This window comes from Berghia stephanieae, chromosome 4, assembly GCF_034508935.2.
Source record: "Berghia stephanieae isolate SIO BIC M18660-M18661 chromosome 4, UCSD_Bste_1.3, whole genome shotgun sequence".
Classification (NCBI taxonomy): Eukaryota; Metazoa; Mollusca; class Gastropoda; order Nudibranchia; family Aeolidiidae; genus Berghia; species Berghia stephanieae.
In genome coordinates this window covers 30,985,739-31,009,074 of record NC_088363.1, presented here as the reverse complement: position 1 = coordinate 31,009,074, position 23,336 = coordinate 30,985,739, and the positions used below count along the sequence as shown (strand labels likewise).

The 23,336-nt window shown below is 36.8% G+C and overlaps 1 protein-coding gene across 8 annotated transcripts in view; it reads left to right on the top strand.

Moving 5' to 3' along the window:
* Positions 1–23,336, top strand: part of LOC144970413 (BTB/POZ domain-containing protein 17-like) — a 90,415-nt gene that overhangs the window by 59,366 nt on the left and 7,713 nt on the right. For 7 of the 8 annotated variants that reach the window (XM_078910016.1, XM_078910015.1, XM_078910019.1 and 4 more), the window contains 4 exons: positions 6,089–6,244; positions 6,743–7,035; positions 9,451–9,757; positions 21,487–21,681. In XM_078910016.1, the coding sequence (XP_078766142.1) occupies positions 6,089–6,244; positions 6,743–7,035; positions 9,451–9,757; positions 21,487–21,681 (951 nt within the window). Of the gene's footprint in view, positions 1–3,586; positions 3,756–6,088; positions 6,245–6,742; positions 7,036–9,450; positions 9,758–21,486; positions 21,682–23,336 lie in introns of those variants that run through there. The other variant, XM_078910022.1, reaches the window with a different exon arrangement.

Here is a 23,336-nt window from a genome sequence, read left to right as displayed (position 1 = left end):
CTAGGTAATGTTCGTAATGACCCAAATATCAATCATTTTTATGAGGCTACGTGGTCTAGTGGTATGACACTCGCTTTCAGCTCGGAAGGTCCTGGGTACGAGTTGAGTCTTTGGAAAAGGCTCTTTACTAACATTCTTTCACCGTACTCAGGTGTAAAATGAGTACCTGGCCGTGAGTACGTTAACAGCGTTGTCTCTGTCCGAAAAAAAAAATGTAATATCGCCCAACAGGTGTCATGTAATGGCCTACATGTTAAGTATTGTTGTTAGCCAGGGAACCCTTGTAAAGCGCTTTGAGCACGTTTAGTGGATATTGCCCTATATAAAAGCTATAAAAAAAAGCTCAGTTATGGGAAGCAGAAGTCGTCACGTGACACCTTTTATTCCGGTTCAACATTGGAAGTGGGTAACCAGTCCTCCGGATGACTAACAATGAATGGATTTCACATTGAGACATACGGTCACGGTGAAGATTGTATAAACATATTCTTATGATTACGATGTGTAAAAGAGCAAGGATGACTGATCTTTCTTGACTTGCATGCATTTATTTAGGATAGAAAATAAGATACCAGCACTCTGAAACCAGAAAATCAGTTGCGCTTGCTATGTATCCAGTCCTCCGGTGGACTGGTTTAACGCTTCCAATGAGATTGGAACCAGTATTTTGACGTCACATTATGTTCCCTATTCAGCACAAATGACAAGCCTTTTTTTAATGATCGCATTGAGTATAATATCGAGCACAAAAATAAACTCTGTTGACCTAGATTAATAGATCTTGGAGTAATGTAAAAATAACTTGTATTCCTTGCCTCGGTGTTAGGGTCAGAGGTTCGAACCTATTTTGTATTAGAGAAAAAAAATATTGGCAGTTTAACAGATAATATGTATATAATGCACAGAGTTGTCAACAGAAATACCTTTTACTTGTACACTAACGTGTCCATTTCAATACTCTTCAACAGTCGTAACGTTACTTCCCTCATAATGACGCATAGTAACTTAGTAACACTGGCTCTAAACTATCGGAACAATGTCGGACGTCCGTATGAAATATTTCTCCGGCGAGCATAAAAGCTTACTCAGAGGGAAAAAAAGAACATAAATCTGATCATGTTTTGACTTTTACACATTCTGATCACAAGGCATATGAAAAATTCTAGACAGCATGAAGAATAAAAAGTAATGATTTTCTTTGTTTAGAACCAAGATGGCTGCCGTTGCCGGGCGGCGTGACATCAGACTACTGAATCCAATTAAATGTTTTGTAAAAAATGATTATTTAACTGATGGAAGTGTTCTTTTCAGATCTCTTCGATTTAGCCTTTGGTTATGCTCTAAGGAGAAATAAAATTAGACTTTTAGTAAGCGTTCGAATTGATTAAAATAGCTTCCAGTGTAGGTTGTTATTGCTAAGGGAGTTGAAAAAAATGTGAGTTATGTCAAGATTTGTGGACAAAGTCAAACGCCGATGGCCGATAAATCTTCTGAATCACGTGAGGGTCCTTCTTTTTTAAAAATCCAAACCCGTTCTATCTACATTATATTGAAGAAGAAATAAAAATTATGTTTTATTGTGTTCAAGGGGGTGGCAGAGTTGACTTATTTGTGTGTGAATGTTAGACATTAGGATGGAGGATAGAGATGATGGTGATGATAATTGTGATGATGATGATGATAATGATAATAATGATGATTGCGATAATGATGATAATAATGATGACGATATTGATGACGATGATGATGATATGATGATGATATGATGATGATGATGATGATGATGATGATGATAATTGTGATGATGATGGTGATGATGACGATTATGATGATGACGATGATGATGGTGGTGGTGATGACGATAATAATTATAAGTTTTACTGCCCTGCATTATCAATACCCTTAATTCATTATTCATAACACCCTCATGTTTTTGGTTTGCCCGTGTATCAAAACATCACTGCGCTTAGGTTTATTCTCGGTTATGACTATGCTACATATTAATATTCTTTTATGACCATTCCATTGATAACGACGCATTGTCATATCATGTGCAATCATTTTCTGCCGCAAGCTCAGAATAACCCCCCCCCCCCCCCCAACACACACACACACACGCACACACACACACACACACACATACACACACACACACCTTTATCATGACCAGAATTTTAAAAATTTAAATATCGTTCTATTAAAGTGGCACCAACTTGTCAAATGGTCTCAAACCTTGCACCTAATTGAAGTGTCGAATTGAGACATTTTGTACCATTAGGAAATGTTTTAATCGATTAATATTTATTGATGTAAAAAAAAATTAGTTTGTGTTACATTGGACCACACAATGATAAATAATAACATTAGTGGTTTTTGTTATAAGTACAACGCCATATTCTAATAAAACACATTTTTAAAGAAATAATTTTGGTTGATTCATACATTGTTGATTAAAATGAAACCCAGTGACAAATTAGGGAGTAGGCACTGGTGTAAGATAAAGATATGAAAAGTGTTCATGAAACAGGACCATACAAAGCATGAAAGAAAAATACAAGGAACATAATACAAATACAAGGGACATAAAAAACATCGCGACAAGGCAGACTGATTTTTGGTATGTTTTTTTTTTTTCTTGTATTTTTCTTTCTTGCTTTGATTGCCATTGTTTAATTTAAAAAATACCCCCCCCCCCACTCCCCAAAACAAAAAACAAACAAACAAAAAACAAAAACAAAACAAAACAAAATAATAAAAAAAAAAAACAAAAAACGTGAGCTTTACCTTGAGCAATATCCACTAAACATGCTCAAAGTGCTTTACAGGGGCCCCTGATCAACAGCAACTCGTAACATGTAGAACGAGGCATGACGCCTGTTAGGCGATATCACATTTTTTTTTCGACAGAGACAACGCTGTTAACGACCAGGTACTCATTTTACAACTGAGTAAATATGACTCAAAAGCCTTTTCCATTGACTCAACTATGCGCCAAGTGAGAATCGAACCCAGGACCGTCCGATCAGAAAGCGAGTGTCATACCACTGAACCAAATAGCCGCACATACACACTTTTTTTCATTTATTTAAAAACTTGTCATAAAAGTCTCAAAGCTGAGATTTATTTGTAGTCGTCGAGTTCAGTCTTTGACGTATGGCTCAGGTTTGAAATCGTCGTCGTCGCCGCCGTCATCATCATCATCATCATCATGTTGTGCCGGGCTTCACTGCGTTGGCGATCAAGACTCAACTCCACTCCTTCCTGTATCTTCTGCACATCATTTGTGACCCATCGTTTCAAAGCGGTATTATGTTGAAATGAACCATATAGTTAAAATGATGTAAAACTGGTTTTAAAAATATGCATCAGTGGTATTGGCACCCTAAAATACCACGTTCTAACTAATGGATTTGAAAACTTTTTCTGCTAGTAAACTAAAAATGCACTGGCTACATGTTAATTTTACTTTTAGTTTTGAGTTCTTGTAATAATAAAAGGCGAATTCTCATTGGTTAAAATCGGGCTGCTTTCTGAAAAGGCTGAAATTTCAACGAATCAGGAAAATTCTTTCATAGCATGGTCAGCCATTGTGGAGACGCTTTAGCTCGAACTATTTTCAATTTTCGTTTTTGACAAGCTTTCACTGAGACTGATATGTTTCATAAGTTTCATAAATTTCTAAAACGTGTGAACTGAAGATGAATGAGAACAGAATTTACAGGAAGAGGAGGTTTCTTGAGAACCGTTATAATGCGGTGAGTGAGAGTTATTTTAAATGATGGACTAATCTGTCCAGTCATATTGAATGCTAAAAAATGAGTAACGAGTGTATGAGTATGAGTGTGAGTGTGACCGCTATGACTATGAAAGGCAAAGGCAGGCTATTTATCGTTTGAGAGCTGCAGGCTGGAAAAAAAAATCCCATGCCCCATGTCTTAGTAGATAAAATGGGAAATACATACTTTTATAACGTAAACACCAAATTAAGGGGCTTTGAACGCTCTATCATTTTCAACTTTTTGAACTTTGAGCTTTCCATTTCCATAAAATCAACTCTTTTCAAAGTCGACCAAAGTAACGCCATTTCAGCTTGGACTGCAGTGGTCAGCGTCGTTCAATGGCTCCTAGCCTATTGACGTCGCACTGTTTCATGGGAACCCCCTTCGATATTTCACCCAGCTGGAGCCAAGTTTCAGGCTGATTCCCGTGGTCTTTATAATAATAATTAGTTTTTGGGGTGTTTTTAGAGCATAAAAATAAAATTCTGCTTCTATTCTATGTAGTAACAGAGACAGGGCAGAAAATAATCCTTCTTTTTTTGATGTTCGCATGGGTGTACGATCCGATAGTGATGTCGTTTCTTCTTCTCTTTACTAGCCTATCCTGCTTCTTTGGTTTGTGATTGTATTTTTTGACAGGGGATATTTTTTTTTCTGTAAATCTTCTGCCTGTTTGTTCTTGGTTATTTATAATTAAGCTTATGATATCTTTAGGTTATGATTTTGATTTACATTTGTACTATTTTTGTTAGATTGCTTGTTTTTTTTGTTTCAGCGGTCTCTCATATAACCTCAATTGTGTTGGAAGAGACCTAAAGCAACAAACAAAAAAAATCCTTCTTTTTATCAATATGAGATGCTGTATTGCATTATTATTAGTATCAGTAACCTGATTTTATATTGTCAATTAAATTTAAAAGCTGAATTTTCCTTTAACTTATTTTAACTTTAAACTTAAGTGCCTGATACTGATAATGATGATGTCAATTTCAATGATTTGCGTTGAGTACTGCTGGAGGCAAGTTGGAAAGGTGAATAGAGTAGAAGAGGAAAAGTTGATGGAAGAGACAGTTTTTGCATCATATTCATGACTGAAGTTGAACGAGAGTATTGTCATGGAGGAGAAGGATGATGAAGATAGGGGTAGTCTGATTCATTAGACAGGTATAGAAAAGTGAAGCGGTAGTTTTGGTTGAAATTTGAATAACACAATTTCACATAATCACTGTTGCATTATTTTTCATTTTTCACAGTATCTGACCTGTTCTGGTATCATTTTAAAGAGCAGAGATCAAGCTTTCTTTTTGATGTGATTTGACATCAATATTGGCACATGATTATAGTGTGATAAAAATTAAGTCTTGAATGTCTTTGGATAGGTTTATATTAAACATTAAAATAAATCCTCTTTATAAGTTTCACATGATATATGCTTCTTTCTTGGTGTTTACTGGCAATGAACGAAGACAACAAATCCTACACAGTCCATTTACACATGAAGTATGACACTCAAATGTGTGATCCACTTTCATACTAAATTGTCAGTAACCTATTTATCTGTGACAAATTTTAACATTACCTGTGAAGCACAGTGTGATATGAGAAAATATCAGCCTTTGAAATATTGTACATTTTTTATAGTCAAAAGTTTGCCATTTTGATGGTATATTTTTAAAGTACTGAAGCACTTGCTCACAAAATATTAAAGAGATTGTAGGATAAATATTGACTTTAAAAAATAATTAAAAATTCACTCACTTCTAAAAAAAACTTGCGTTGCACCATGCATTTTAAACAATAAATATAAACTTTTCGACAGCACATAAATCCTTCAGAACAATACTACAGACAGGAACATGATTTATCTCCAACATATTGTGATTTTTTTTCTCATAAGTGTAACATTAACATTGATGAAGGAATGATTATGAGAACATATGCAATTACTTCACGCTGGATCAATCTCGGTTCCTTTGCACGTAAAGTGAGTGCTCTACCAACTGAGCTATTGGGATGTAAAGGGTGCAGGAAAATGAATTTCTAATCACAAACATGAAACTTGGGGTTGATTTTCACTTGTTATGGTGAGAATAAATATTATTTCTTACATTATAATAAAAAAAAAAAACCACCTTTAAGCTTGTATAATCTTGTCATTTTAATTATGATATATTCACATTTCAGGATCAGATTCATAATAGCGTTTTGAGACGGTCACATAAAAAAATTTTTTAACGGCTTAAGTGCTGCTCAATCACCAAGTAGATAAATAAGAAAAGTAATATTCAAACCTTTTTAAAACTTTTCAGGTGATGGACACAAATGATGATGGAGGGGACCAAGGCCAAGGAAATGACCAGTCTTCATCACAGGTTACCTACTGTGTGCTCAGGGACGAGAACAATTTTATACAGAACGTGGGTCAGTTTTATAACCAGCAGGATATCAGTGATGTAGTGCTCAAGGTGATGTTTCTTCACAGTTATCCATTGTTCTCATTTATCATCGTCATCATCATCATTTGCCTCAAAGGAAAGTGGCCAATATTCTTCCCACTTACAGTCCACCCAGCTGTAACTAGGTAACTTGGGTCTTTTAGGTCTAGCTGAAATTACTTTGCTATACAGTGTCCTATCCAAGGAGTAGCAAGCGCAATAGGAAACAGGATAAACTGTCTGTGTGGGTTGTAAGGTCCTGGAGGACTACTTATTTTGTTTATGTTACTTTTCCGTTCCATATTATATTTAAACATACATAACACATATGCGCACACTGCGTGGAGTCCCATCACCCACCCACCCACCCCCCTTACCTATAGTTGGCAGGTCACTTGCTCTGTCTTCTGGTGCTGTAATGACTGAGATGTGTCTCAAGCACTGTAAAAAAGCCTTTAAAACAACAAAAAATATAACACACTCAACACATACAATTTTATTTTTTTAAATTTCAATTTCTCAACCCAGGTCGGGGAGGAAACTTACTACGCCCACAAGTTTGTGTTGGCCAAATCCAGTGAAGTCTTTCGTACGATGCTGTACAATCGGAGCTGGACAGAGTCGCACAAAGGGTTGCCAGAGATAGAACTGGCTGAGACGGAAGAGTGCCAGAAACATTTTGGAAATTTCCTCAAATTTTTGTACACAGCAGAGGTCAACATCAGTGTGGATTCGGCAGTTGGAATTTTGTGTCTCGCAGACAAGTACAGTGTCCTTTCTCTCAAGCATTTATGTACTCAATATATGGTTCAACATACAAGGTAAGAGCTAAACAAATTTATTGTGGACCAGGGTTGCCAGATGGTCAGTTTTTTTTTCCTTCTGCCCGATTTTGGTCAATTTGGCCATTCTTGTGGCCATCCGGCAGCCCTGTCGTGAACTAGTGGTGTGATTCTTGGGATTGAGACCTGTAGGTGTCGGGTTTGAGTCCGGTTGTGGGCTGTGCAAAGCTTAGACTTCTCTTAACTCACATTTTCTCAACATACTCGAGTGTTAAGTGAATCCTGGCCTTTAACAGTGATACCTCTGTTAGCCTTACTTACAGGATGTTTGTCTTGTCCTTCATGTTTAGCATTGCTGTTGGCTTTTGACCTCTTGTAAAGCGCTTCTAGCACACACTTTTTTTATGTTAACATCATCTATTTTTTTTTTTAATTGATGAAATTCCATTTATTGTCTAAAAGGAGATCTTTCTTTAGTCTGTCTCAAACACAACCGAGATGGCTAAGGTGTCAACCCTTAGTTCAGCTCGGTAAAGTCAACAACAGGGATTAAGCTAAACTTCTTGCTCAAGATAGCATTGATGATAATGATTCAGGGATTTTGGGATTTTTTCAGTAATTTTCGGCTGATTTTGAAGTGTCAAACATTTTCCTCTGATAAAAGCTCAGGTCATGTGGTGGAGGTGGGAGGGGGGCAAATGAGTCTAGATTATATTTGTAAGTAGGTCAAGAGTGGCAGTCCAGTTTAAAAAGATAATTATTATAACTTCCCCCTAATTAGAAAAAAAAAACCCACATCATTTAAACTACTCTTTCTCTCTTCTCTCTCTCTCTTCTCTCTCTCTCTCTCTTCTCTCTCTCTCTCTCTCTCTCTCTCTCTCTCTCTCTCTCTCTCTCTCTCTCTCTCTCTCTCTCTCTCTCTCTCTCTCTCTCTCTCTCTCTCTCTCTTTCCCTTAACCATATATCTCGCTCAACCATTCTTCTATCAGTCTTCATGTTGACTTTATAAACATCATCGGGTTTTAGAGAGATGATATTAATATGTTACAATTATAAGCGGTGCTCAAGTCAGTTTACTCTTTTTTCCTTTGTTTTACAATTTTTATTTATTAATATACTTGAGTCTAAGAACCGCAGCCACTGGGCTACAGTAACAAGGACAACACAAGTAAAAACAAATACTTTCAGACCTTTGGACCAAAAGTTGATTTTAAATCTTTTGAATAGAAGATATCTTTTTAAAAGTCGTTTTAAAGTATTTTAAGGAAAGGACAATTCATTAAAATTTTTTAATAAAGTAAGAATTAAGAATAGATGTACACTATAAGTAGTAATATACAAAACTATGATATTTTACGTTATGATTTTGTTTGAGTTTGACCGATGGACCGGTACATTTTTTTCCTTTTTGACAAATTGCCATTATCATCACTAAGATAAGGAACGATATTCCAACTTATTCATCATCATAATCATTTTGTGTGTTTGTTTCACTGTTCATATACACATGTGATCACTGCCTCAAAACGGTATTATTTCAGAGTGATTTAGATGGTTATAACTATTTCTTTTCTTCCTCTTCCTCTTTTTCTTCTTCTTCTTGTTCCCCCTCATATTGTTTTTATGTTTGAATGTCTAGTTTGTGAAGGAACTTCGTTTTCTTCCACAGCCCTTACAGTTTGCTTTGCAGAGACGGTATCAGATCTTGTTGCGATGATAATACATTTTGTGATTGATTTTTTTTTCTTATCATTGTCATCATCATTATATTTTTGTTTGTTTTATTACTTTTACTTATTCTCTTGGTGCTTCAGTTGCACGTAAGGCCAACACAATAGATCTCCTACCATTACAGTTTGCTGCATTTTTGACATTTCTCCCCACGTCCACTTCTGGGTCTTCTTGTCATGCTCCAGGGTCCTTCTCCAAGTCTCCAAGGATCTCCCGCTCCTCCTTGTTTCCTGCGTGGTCCATCTGAGGGCAACCCTTGGTATAGCATCATAGTTCTCCTCAGACATGGCTCTAGTCCTGTTCTCTTCATCAATTCACTGTTTGAGATGGTTGTTGGCCAGAATATCCTCAGTATCCTCCTCAAGCATTTATTTTGGAATATGTCAAGCTTTTTGCAGATGCTCTTTGTCAGCTTGCATGTTTCATCACCATAAAGTAACACAGAGAGAATGTTGGATTTGAAAATCTGATCTCTTTGTTTTGATCGGTATCCTCTTTGACTTACAAATATTACCAACAGCTCCAAAAGCCTTCCGAGCTTTAGAGAGCCTCTCTAAAATTTTAGCCTCTGAATTTCCCTTTCTAGTAATCTTGATCCCAAGATAAGTGAATATCTGAACATCCTCTAATTCTTCGTTTTTAGGCTTCACTGGTGTTTGTGATTTGTTGGTTGTTTTATTGTTTCATAGAAATTTTAAAAAAAATTTTGGTCTGCTTACCCAGATCTCCACGAGTGAAAAATGCCTTGAACTGGTACTCTTGGTCGAAAGCCCTGCATCTGGATGAGCTCATCAGCCAGTGCTCAAAGACGATCGCATGGAATGCTGAGTTCCTGCTCAGCTCCCCAGAGTGGCTTGAAATGGACATGGACTTTGTCCGGGATGTTTTGGAGAACAGCGACCTGGTCATCACCAACGAATACACGCTCTTTCTGGCCCTAAAGCTGTGGCTGGGTCAGGAGATGCACCAGGACCACTTCCACAACTATGCCAACCAGTTAATGCCCCTGATACGATTCCCACAGATGCATGTGAGTTTTTTTGTTTTTTGTTGTTTTTTTTTTAGGGGGGGGAGAGATGTGGGGTATTGGTGTTTTATTTTGTTTTGTTCGAAAGTTTTTTCTTCTGTTTGATTTGTTACATTTTTCTTTGTTGTTTTTGTTTTGATTTGATGTTCTAAACAGTGATGCCAAAACCCCGGTCTGGAGCAAAAAATTCCGGGCTCCGGGCAACTTCCGTCAAATTCCGGTGAGGTCAATTTGTTCCAAGGATATCCCCCCCCCCTTTTCCAACTACCACATCATCATCATTGCCACTAGTATTACAACCATCATCAATACCACTACTACTGCAACCACCACCACATCATCATTACTGCCACTACTACTACAACCACCACCACCACATCATCATCAGTACCACAACTGCAACCACCACCACATCATCATCATCACTACCACTACCACTACCACAACTACAATCACCATTACAATCACCACCACCACATCATCATCACTACCACTACTACTACAACCACCATCACCACATCATCACCACTACCACAACTGCAACCACCACCACCACATCATCATCATCACTACCACTACCACAACTACTGCCATCACCATTACAATCACTACCACCACATCATCATCACTACTACTACAACCACCATCACCACATCATCACCACTACTACTACACCACCACCGCCACATCATCATCACTACCACTACTACCACAACCACCACCACCACATCATCATCACTACCACTACTACTACAACCACCAGCATCACATTATCACTACAACTACTACTGCAACCACCACCACCACCACATCATCACTGCAACTATCACTACTACTACAACCACCACCACCACATCATCACTACCACTACTACTACAACCACCCCCACATCATTATTACCACTGCTACTACAACCACCACCACCACATCATCATCACTACCACTAATACTACTACAACCACCACCACATCATCATCACTACCACTACTACATCACCACATCATCACTACCACTACTACAACAACCACCACCACCACTACTACAACCACCACCACCACCACCACTACATCGTCATTACCTCTACTACTACAGCCACCACCATCACATCATTACTACCACTACTACTACAACCACCACAACCACATCATCATTACTGCTACTACTACAACCACCACCACCACCACATCATCACTACCACTACTACTGCAACCACCACCACCACATTATCATAGCTGCAACTACCACTACTACTACAACCATCACCACCACATCATCACTACCACTACTACTACAATACCACCACCACATCATCATTACCACTACTACTACAACCACCACATCATCACTACCACTAATACTACTCCAACCACCACCACCACATCATCATCACTACTTCTACTACTACAACCACCACTACAACATCCTCACTACCACTACTACTACAAGCACCACCACCACCTCATCTTCATCACTACCACTACTACTACAACCACCACCACCACATCATCATCACTACCACTGCTACTACAACCACCACCATCACATCATCACTACCACCAATACTACTATAACCACAACAACCACATCGTCATCACGACTACTACTACTACTACTACTACTACTACTACTACTACTACTACTACTACTACTACTACTACTACTACTACTACTACTACTACTACTATTACAACCACACCACCACTACCACATCATCATCACTACTACTACTACTACTACTACTACTACTACTACTACTACTACTACTACTACTACTACTACTACTACTATTACTATTACTACTACTACTACTACTACTACTATTACTATTACTACTACTACTACTACTACTACTACTACTACTACTACTACTACTACTACTACTACTACAACCACAGCAACATCATCATCACTATCACTACTAATACAACCACCAGCACCACATCATCATCACGACCAGTACTACTACAACCACTACCACTACAACCACCACCACATCATCATTACCACTACTACTACTACAACCACCACCAAATCATCACTACCACTACTACTACAACCACCACTACCACATCATCATCACTACCATTTGTACTACAACCACCATCACCACCACATCATCACTACCACCACTACTACAACCACCACCACATCATTATCATCACGACCACAACTACTACAACCACTATATCACCACCACCTCATCATCACTACCACTACTACTTCAAGCACCACTACCACTACTACTTCAAGCACCACCACCACCACCACATCATCATCACTACCACAAACAACAACGATTATCACATCTTCATCATCACTACCATTATTACTACAACCACCAACACCACATCATCCTCCTACCACCAGTACTACAATCTCTACCATTAGGTTTTGGAGCTTTACTTCATTTGAAATAAGGAAACTTTGGGATTGTATTTGGCAATGTGTTTATGTATCATGTTATAATTCTAATCAGTTATCTATTTAGAACAATACAATATGTAAACACAATACCATTCCAATTCCTTTTTCTTGTGTGCGGAAATTCCTCTTTCGGCATTGAAATTCCTACGAGTGGTGCCTGAAACTCCTGTGAGCCAAATTTAAAGTTGGCGTCTCTGTCTAAAGTTTATATTTTGTTTGATTTGTTTTCTTTTTATGTTTTTCTGTGTTTTGGGTTTCATTTGATATTTCCTTTTTTTTTTTTCTTTTTTTTTTTGTGGAGGGGGAAGGGGTAATTTTTTAAATACATGGGGTGTTGTGGTCAAATGATATGACACTCAACCTGTAGGTCTAGAGTTTGAATCTCCCTGTTTATGGGGTAAAGCCTAGTCCTTGGAAAATGATCTTTCATCGAGTATGGAATAATGATAATAATAAAACTTTATTGCATCCCAAAAAGGAATTTTTTTGTACAGACGTTTTATAATTTACACAGTGAGTAAGATAAAAATATAATGGAAATAGGTTGTAGGTATTATGAAAAAAAAAAAAGGGGGCATCTCCACAACCGCACTTTATAATATGTATAATTTCAACACTGTAAAATAGTTAAAACTATCAATATAAATTGAAAATTGAAAAGATTGCAAAACAGATAAATTAATAAATAAATTAATATTTACATTATTTGAAAGTAAAAATGTGAAATGATTATTGCTTGTTGCTATAAAGCCTAATACTGGACGGCAGAAAAGATTTTCGGTGTCTCTCTGTTTTCGTTGAAATAGAGAAAGGGTGACCACTCCTTCCTGACATAATAATGATGGTCTTAGTGGATGTTTCTGGTCATTTAATATTTGTTATTTTACTAATACAAAATTTCTCGAATAAAAGATCTACATCGTCAACATCATTTATATAGCATTTAATGGATTTTAAATATTTGAATTTATTTTGTTCCTTTCCACTTCTAAGCAATTGCCTCCCCAAGCTGTTCTACAAAATGACAAGACATTTTCGATTACTGCTTTAATGTGCAGAGGGTTTTATCTATTCTAAACTGAGAAAGTTTTGATAAAAAATAAGTATGTCTGCACATCTTATGCCTAATTATTTTCAAGTGTTCATCCCACTTGAGCCTGTCATCAATCATTACACCAACGTATTTGTAGTGAGGAACTCACTGTATGAATTAGTCCTTTAATTTTAACGGTTCTATCGGTTCCTTCACTCTCCTAAAGTCAATCACTAGCTCCTTTGTCTTGCTTATGTTAAGCTCTAGGTGGTGGGCATCACACCAAGACACAGATCTATCAATTTCTTGTCTATAGGCCACTTCATTGTCATATGTTATGAGGCCTTGAAGAGTGTGCCATCTGCAAACATTATTAAAGGTTCACTCAGGTTTTGACTTCTACCGTCATTCGTGTATATCGTGAATAATACAGGGGATAATACACAACCTTGAGGAGCACCAGTATTTGTAGTTATACAGGAAGGTATGTTTTGTCCTAATTGAACATATTGTGTTCTCTCCGTAAGAAATTCGAGCACCCAGCAACTATATACTTGTTTAAATTCAAACTAGTCAATGTTTGAACAACCAACTGAGGTTGCATTGTATTGAACGCTGAAGAAAAATCTGCAAAAAGCAATCTGCAATAGCTCTTAGCATGATCTAGATGCCTGTAGATGTTTGTAAACAGCAGAATGGCATAAACTGGTTCCTAATTTTAACAAGACCCAGTTTTTCTAAAGATTTCATGACTATTGAAGTCAGTGCAACAGGTCTGAGATCGTTCATTGATTCAATTTTTTCTTTATTTGGAACAGGAATAATTTTTGAAGTTTTCCAAATTTCAGGGATCGAAATGCATTGGAGGGACATGTTAAAATATGTGTATAAATGGGGGAAAGCTGATGGCACATAATTCTTTTAATAATTTTCCTTTCAATCCATCCAGCCCAGCAGCCTTCCTCTCGTTTAATTTCGAAAATACGAATCTCGTTTCTTCTTCACTGACCTCAATAGTTATTTCATCTTCCAAAGCCCTGTCTAATTTATGTTTTACATTTTCAATATCAAATTTGTTTGCTGTGTCGAAACGTGAATAAAATTTATTTAGAGTTTCAATATCTTCTGGTGTAATCGTGGGCTTTGGATTATAGTTGACAGCAGTTTTAAGCCCCCGCCACGTGTCCTTTATATCCCCAGAAGAAAAGCATTTTTCAATTTTATTTTTGTATTTGTCTCTACACCTAGATATTACTCTCTTTATCTCTTTTTGTTTTGTTTTAAGATCTTTTTTGTTTCCACCAGTAAAGAGAGTTTTCTTTTGCAGGCCTGCCAACCGTCCCGCATTTGCGCCAAGCCGTCCTTCATTTTTGAAAATTATTTTCTAAAAAAAAAATTTTTTAAAATCGAATCTATAAAAAAAAAAAAAATCAAAACAGAAAGAATCGAATCTATAAAAAGAAAATAATAATAATAAAAAAGCCTCTACTTTATTTACTATGGATTTCAAGAAATTATATGGGGTTCTATCGTTTACGGTTAAAATGGTTTGCGTCGTAAGCATGTTCAGTCCGGTGGGGTGTCCCTCTTTTCATTTTCAAAATGTTGGCAGGTCTGTTTTTGGTTCAATAAATGTTTTAGATCTTTTGTTATCTAAGGCTTGTTGTTGGGATAATATCTTATTTCTTTTTTACAACACACTAGCCGTTCACAGAATTTTAAATACTTACTCGCACAGTCATTCAGCTCATCCACACTATCACATGATTCAATATAAAACATTCCAGTCAGTGCATTCAAAGCAACCACGCAAATCTTCTCACACACTGCCGTTCCAGATCTGTACACTTTTTTTTACTGGTTTTACACGTTTAAAAACAGGGCAGTAGTTGGGGAGTAGCAAGAGCATGCAGTGGTCAGATAAACCTAATGGGGCACAGGGTAAACATTTATAACTATTTTTAACATTACACAGGAATAAATCTAATGTTGTTTTGTCCCTTGTCTCGCAGTCCACGTATTGATAAAGTCCCCAGAGAGAGAAATCGTTACATTGGTTAAAATCACCATAGACCATCAATACGGCGTCGGGTGACTTAATCTGAATGTCCTCTATTTCTTTCCTTAAAATATTTTTGGATGTGCTGCTGTCTGATGATGGTGGAATGTAGACGTTGATGATGATGAAATGAGTATATTCACGGGGTAGATAATATGGTTGTGACGAAACAGTAAGAAATTCAATATGATCGTCACGCTACACTTTCTTTATCTGACAGTCATTGGGGTGGCACCATTTGTTGTTAATATATGTGCACACCCCACCCCCATTCCGTTTATTATCATTAGTCCGATCTCCTCGAAATAGTGAATACTGTTCAATTCCAAAATATGACGATGGTATGCGGGTGGTTGGATGGGAGCATCACCCTTGAATCATATACCTATGATGTTCGCATGGGTGTACGATCCGATAGTGATGTCGTTTCATCTTCTCTTTACTAGCCTATCCTGCTTCTTTGGTTTGTGATTGTATTTTTGACAGGGGATATTTTTTTTCTGTAAATCTTCTGCCTGTTTGTTCTTGGTTATTTATAATTTAGCTTATGATATCTTTAGGTTATGATTTTGATTTACATTTGTACTATTTTTGTTAGATTGCTTGTTTTTTTGTTTCAGCGGTCTCTCATATAACCTCAATTGTGTTGGAAGAGACCTAAAGCAACAAACAAAAAAAAAACAAAAAAATGGTATGCGAGGAGAGAGCCAAGTCTCTGTCAAAGCTATTATGGAGGCTTGACGATAGTCACCATTAAAATGGCACAGTGAAAACAGTTCATCAATTTTATTCTTTAATGATCGTACATTACCTGTCACTACACAGGGTAAAACTGGACGATAAGGCCATCTGTTGAATTTTGTCTTTAGTCCTCCTTTTCTCCCCTATTTTCCTTACTTTAATATACGATGTGTCAATAGTGGGTGGTGGGGGTGACATGGGTTGGATTGGAGAGTCTCTGGAGTATATGTTATCGATAGGCTTTTGGCGGCAAAATCACAGGCTAAAACTTCATTTACGGTTCACAGCCGTTTACTGCTTTCACTTTAGTTCGACAGGTAAATTTTGCCGGACGCTAGTTCATAACAGATGGCGAGTCACGGCCTGTGCCGAAAGGGAGACTGAGCAATTTTTCCTGTTTTGATGATTTTTTTTCTCAAGTTCAAAGTGGCGTAGTAAAGATGCTATTAGATGTTGCAATAAGATATTTTAGAGGCATAACTAGTGATCTACATACTTTTATTTTATATAATTTTAGTAGATCATTTAGGATTAGATTTTATAGGAAATAACCATAAAAATGGGTCAGAAATTTTAATTACTTCAAACGATATCATCAAAAATTACATAGTTATCTGAGTTTATACAAATAAATAAGAAATACTGCAATAATCATCAATATTCACAGAGTAGAAATATATAATCAAAGTCGTTTTGTAATGAAGCATTGTTGAGATATCCGCTCACCTGTACAGCAATATCCTTTTTTGACAGCAATAAAAAAAAATACGTAATCACCGAATTGTAGGGGTTTGTTGATCAAATGATCAAAACGAACTGGTTTTAGTAATGGCAATTGACAATTCTTAGGAAAAGATATGTTATATACATTCCTTTGACGTTTTTGTTTTTTTTGTTTTTAAGGGTTTTACGGCGCTTGCAACACATTTAGGTTATATCAGCGCCAGTAAAAAGGAAGAAAATGGGATAGTAAAAAGTTCTAGAATTACAATTAAAGCACCCAAGAGAAAGTAAGACAAAGGGAATGGGAACAAATAGGGATCAGATGTAGATTCCAAGAGCATACCACCAATGTACTTAGTTTGAGATCACCTATGTCTCATCCGGACACAAGCACAAAATCCAACAAAGAGGAATACACTCAAATGCTTACATTATACATTAAAAATAACCAATATAATAATACATAACAGAGAGATGATTTACAAGGAAAAAAAATATCATCTCCCAAAACAATAACTATGCATTTGACTGTTTCCCTCTCAGCCAGGACTCCGACGAGGGCCCGGAAAAAAACCAAGTAATCTCATTCCAAGACAAAGACAGAAAGCTTGTTGGATAAGATATAAGGGGATAGAAGACACAGTATGTACCTCCCTGCCCGCTATGGGAGGTCAGGATCCCCACCCAGTCCTTTGACGTTTGTATAGATCTAAACTATATAATAATAATAATAATAATAATAATAATAATAATAATAATAATAATAATAATAATAATAATAATAATATGATGATGATGATGATGGTGATGATAATGATCATTTTCATGAAAATAATATAGTGGCTATCACATAAACGCCTGCTAATTTTGGTAAAACGCAATAATTTCTCTTTAAAATATCGTTCTAAATGCCTGTTTAAAAAAAAAATTGGAATTCGCCTTTATATGTCCACTCTGACAGAAAGGAAATTTTAAAAAAAGAAAGAAAGAAAGAATAAAGAATATTACTGAATCATTTGCGGCCAAAGAATTGACTCATCACCTGTTTCCGAGAGTTTTATTTAACTTCCCAACGCCCCAAATTAGTATCAATTCATTCAATATAATTTACTCCTCCCCACTCCACGCTCTCCGGCAATTTCCTTTCATGTCCCTCAAACTGCTTTCTTTCCATGGAGCGTCCAATCAGCTTTTTACAATTGCCCATTTCCAATTGGCTGCTGAATAAGGACAATTCTAATTTCAATTGTCCACCACTCGGTCATCAGCAAAGTCAAGAAAGCTCCTCCTACTCAAATCACACATACCCACGAATATGATAGGCCTTGTGGACCAGTCACTGGTCTTTGATGTTACACAACCATCCGCCAGCTTTGATCACATCGCTTTTGATGATGTCACTCAATATCTATCTTCTTCTCTCAACCCCGTTGACTGTACCACGAGTCAACATAAAAGAATATCGCGGTGAGGTGCGAATTGTGAAGATGGAATGACGTAGCTGTGTTAAAGTTATAGGTTCAAAGTTTAATTGTCAGAGAGATTAAACTGAGGTGGTAAAATGAAAATTGTTTCGTGGTAAAACGTTGCATAAATTAGTTTTATGTACACCAACACACACACACACACTCTCTCTCTCTCTCTCTCTCTCTCTCTCTCTCTCTCTCTCTCTCTCTCTCTCTCTCTCTCTCTCTCCCTCTCCCTCTCTCCAGTGCTGCGACAAAAAAGGATAGCTAATACTATTTAAAATGGAAATTTGTTGAAAATGGTCTGCTTATTGAACAACTGAAGCATCGTGGATAACAGAAATTATCATTGTGAATCAGTTGAAACACGTGATATCGATGTAATACTAATACTAGTAATAATCATATAATATCAGTGTATTTATCTTAGTCTTGATCACCACTGTAATAATAATAATAATAATAATAATAATAATAATAATAATAATAATAATAATAATAATAATAATAATAATAATAATAATAATAATAATAATGATAATAGTAAAAAATAAATAATATCCATTTTTTGACAATAAAAAATCTAAATAAACGCATTGAAAAAGATAGGAGATGGGGGGGGGATTAATGGTGAGATAATCAAAATGAACTGTTATTTTTTTAAAAATTGACAATCATAGGTAAAGATAAGTTCTAAGTATTCCTCTGAACTTTGTATAGACGTCTAGATCTGAACACATTTTTATACTTTTTATTAACATACGTAAAACCTCACGATTATTGTAAGGAACAGCCGATTGTTACATTTCACAGAAACAGCATCTAATTAACCAACGTTCTGTTTTCTTTTTTTCACCGGTGGAACTTCATTTCCTAATTCTGGAGCAGTTTGCATGAAATGTTTTTTAACCACATATCTCATTTGAGCCCTTTCACAGCTTATTCGGCAGAGTCCATTTGCCATTTGCATTGAGACAATGCTTGTTTTCAGTATGACCATTCATCTGAGTAAAGAAAAAAAAATCATTAGTTATTATTGATATTGATGATGATGATGATGATGATGATAATAATAATAATAATAATAATAATAATAATTGTAATTATAAGAGTTATAATAATTTTATTGATTGTTAGCAATAATACGATAATGATCGCCTAGATGCCTACTAATAATAATAACGTAATAATTTTCCTTTAAAATATAATTCTAAATGCCCGTTATTCAAAATGGAATCCGCCTATATACCCACTCTGAAATGTTTTTAGCAATAATAAGATAGAGAAAGAAGTTTACTGTAGCATTTGCGGCCAAAAAAAAAATGATTTATCACCGGTCTGCGAGAGTCTTATTTGACACCTAGACAACGCCCCAAATTACGTTCAATTCATTTCAAATTTACTCCATCTCTCCAGCAATTTCATCCCATGACCTCCAAACTGATTTCTATCCATGGAGCGCCAATCAGATGTTTACAATTACCCATTTCCAATTGGCTGCTGAAAAAGGACAATTATAATTTCAATCGTCCACCAGTCGGTCATCGGCAAAGTCAAATAAGCCCCTCCCACTCAAATTACATATCCCCTCGAAACTTCGGCCTTGTAGCGCAGTCCACCGGGCTTTTGATGTTACACAATCACCCGCCACCTTTGATCACATCGCTTTTTGATGTCATAATATATCTATCTACCCTCTTTTCCCACGCCCGTTGACTGTACCAACGGGCGATGTAGAAGAATATCGAGGGAAGGTGCGAATCGTGAAGACGGAATGGCAAATCGGTGTGAAAGTTATAGGTTCAAAGTTCAATTTTCACAGAGAAATCATGAGAACTTGACTGAACAAGCAATAAAAATCGTTCCGTGCTAAAAATGTGCGTACATGAGTTTTAACACACACACGCTCCCTCCCTCTCTCTCTCTCTCTCTCTCTCTCTCTCTCTCTCTCTCTCTCTCTCTCTCTGAGTGTGTTACTACTACTACTACTACTACTACTACTACTACTACTACTACTACTACTACTACTACTACTACTACTACTACTACTACTACTACTACTACTACTACTACTACTACTACTACTACTATTACTGCGCTATCATCATCATCACCATAAAACATCAACAACAATAACGTTATCATCACAATTGGACTCGTGTTCTTATGTCTCAGGAGTTTGTCTGAATACGGGACTATTGTGTTAGCCAACAAAGAATTAGACAAGATGTGTTTACACATTCATTGTGCAAAAACCAGCCATTACAAATCATTGAAATAAATGCTATATTAAAAGTAGATTATTACTCTTATATTTACTACCATGTGTTAGGGTAACAAAACTCAGATATCATCAATTTGAATTTTTTAAACAATTAAAAATATTTTTCAGGTTAATTTTAAATAGAAAAATATACATTTTTCAAGAGAGAATAAAGTATACTCACCATTTCTTGATATCAGTGAAAATAATTGCGTTTTGAAGATGAAAATGTGGCCGTTATATCCATATAAAATAGAAAAATATAGAAGAAGTGTATGGTCAGCAATTGCAGTGTAAAAATGAACGATTTTACGAAATCTGTCCTATAGCCTGACTGACAATGAAATCCAAGCGGTGCATTCTACCTGCAAGGATAAATATAGGCCAATTTTCACGTTCTGGACATCTGTTATGACGTAACCACACGGTGGTCTCCCCGTCATCGACGGTGGGTCGTTCCCATTGGGGGTGAGGTGGTAGAAAACTAAAGTGAAAGATATCTAGTGTAATAAACGGCTGTGGGTTATATACTAATAAATACAACAACAGGAACAATATATATTTCACATCCATTTTGAATAAAATTTAGGCGTATATTCCGGCAATTGAATGATAAATTAATAAAGATATGTGTAAAAAATAGGTAAACATTCACAACACGTCTATTGTCGCCGGAAGCCAGCGCCAAGATAATACCTGGTCATTAACATCATTAACTCTGTCAATAAGAAATTACAACCGCACTTAATGGGTGGCATGTCTCAGCTCTACCTACATGTCAATGTTGCTGTTGGCTTGAAACCATAGCTCCCTAGTGTGCTATACTTGGAACCTGTCTTCGTAAAGCACTTTTAACATGTTAAGTTGATATTATCCTACATAAACAGTCACTTTGTGTCTGTGTGTGTGTGTGTGTGGAGAGGGGGTGGGGTGTGAGAGAGAGGAATATAGTTTTATTGCTGTAGTTAGTCTTGAAGGTTTAAAACAAATAATTTTCTGTGCTTTTTGTCTCAACTATTTCAGGTTACTCAGTTGTACAAGATAGAGCACTGTGAGTTATTCCAGGATGAACCACTGATGGCCCTCCTTCTCCAACTCATCAACAAAGCCTACAGATTCAGGTCGCTCTGTCCTCAACAGTCTGATCCAGAGATAGACGTGTCGTTCAAAGAGAAGTTTTACAAACCAAGAAATTATCTAGATCTTTCCGTTGACACGGTAAGTCTATAGGTACTAATATTTTAGAAGACTGAGTGTTGTATTATGCAGATTGATAATAACATAAAATGACATGAGTAGAGAAGTAGAGGACATGAATAATAAAAACTTTGCAGTGATGGGGAGTCTAACCCATGATCCAACTGTTACGACACATCCACTTGGTTAAGAGATGGTCATTCTACAATCAATGCCTGTCATTACTCCATAAAAGTGGTTTCAAGCGTATTAACTATCTTGAGCCCCTCTTGTGACTTCTTGGGGTCTTGAGGTCAGTATACAATCACCACAAAAGTTTATTGGCCAGTTAGTTGTTAAGCTATGAACTCTGTTCTCAGCACAAATATATATAACACAGAGACGATTAAGACATTGAATAAGCTCTGATATATTGGGTGAATATTACTTTTCTGCAATATGCAAGAATGTCAATTTAATCTGGATATATATGCATAATTCACATTGAAAAATATCAATTTTTAAAATTTCGGATTTCATTTAATATTATTATCACAACCCAGTGATGCCAAAGCTCCAGTTTCACTGAAAAAAAAATCGGGTCTGGAGCAAAAGATTCTGGGTTAAGGGCAACTTCTGTCAAATTCCGGTAAAGTCATATTGTTCCAGGATCCCCCCCCCCCCCCCCCCCCCCCGCCCCCCCAAAAAACCCAAAAAAAAACAACAAACCTCTACTACCACATTGTCATCTCTACCGCTAATACACAGGGTTCCTGCAGTCTCCTTAAATTCAAGGACTCCTTGAAAGTTCCTTGATTTTGAGTTTACTGAGATAATTTTCTTGAAAACTCCTTGGATTTCATTTTAGGGGAAAACTCCTTGAATTTAGTGAGATCACCACTACTCCATATACGACTTCACCATCATCATCAGTACCACAACTGGTTCAACCACCACATCATCATCACTACCACCAATTTTACAACCACAAGACCATCATCACCACTGAAAACCATGACACCACCCCATCATATCATTATCAATACCGCCACTACAGCCACCACAACCAATATATCATCATCATTACAAGCACCACTACGACAACTACTACCACATCATTTTCATTACCTTCATTACAATGATAATAATCATCACCAGCATGTCATAATGATCACTATCACCATAACTACAACCACCACCACCACATCACCATCTCTACAACCACTACTGCTACAACTACAACCACATCACCATTCCTATCACCATCCCTACAACCGCCACATCATCATCATCGTCTCTACCACCATCATTACAACCACTACCTCACCAACCCTACCACCACTACTACAGCAACCACCACCGCCACTACTATAACCAAGATCCCTACATCACATATACAATTCACCAAATCACCAACCCTACCACCACAACTACAACAACCACACATCACCATCCTTACCACAACTACTACAACCACCACCACATCACCATCCCTATCAACACTACTACTATAACAACCACCACCGCATCACCATCCCTACAACCACCACTACTACAACCACCACCACATCACCATCCCTATCAACACTACTACTATAACAACCACCACCGCATCACCATCTCTACAACCACCACGTCACCATCCCTACCACCACCACTACAACAACCACACCACATCATCATCCCTATCCCAACAC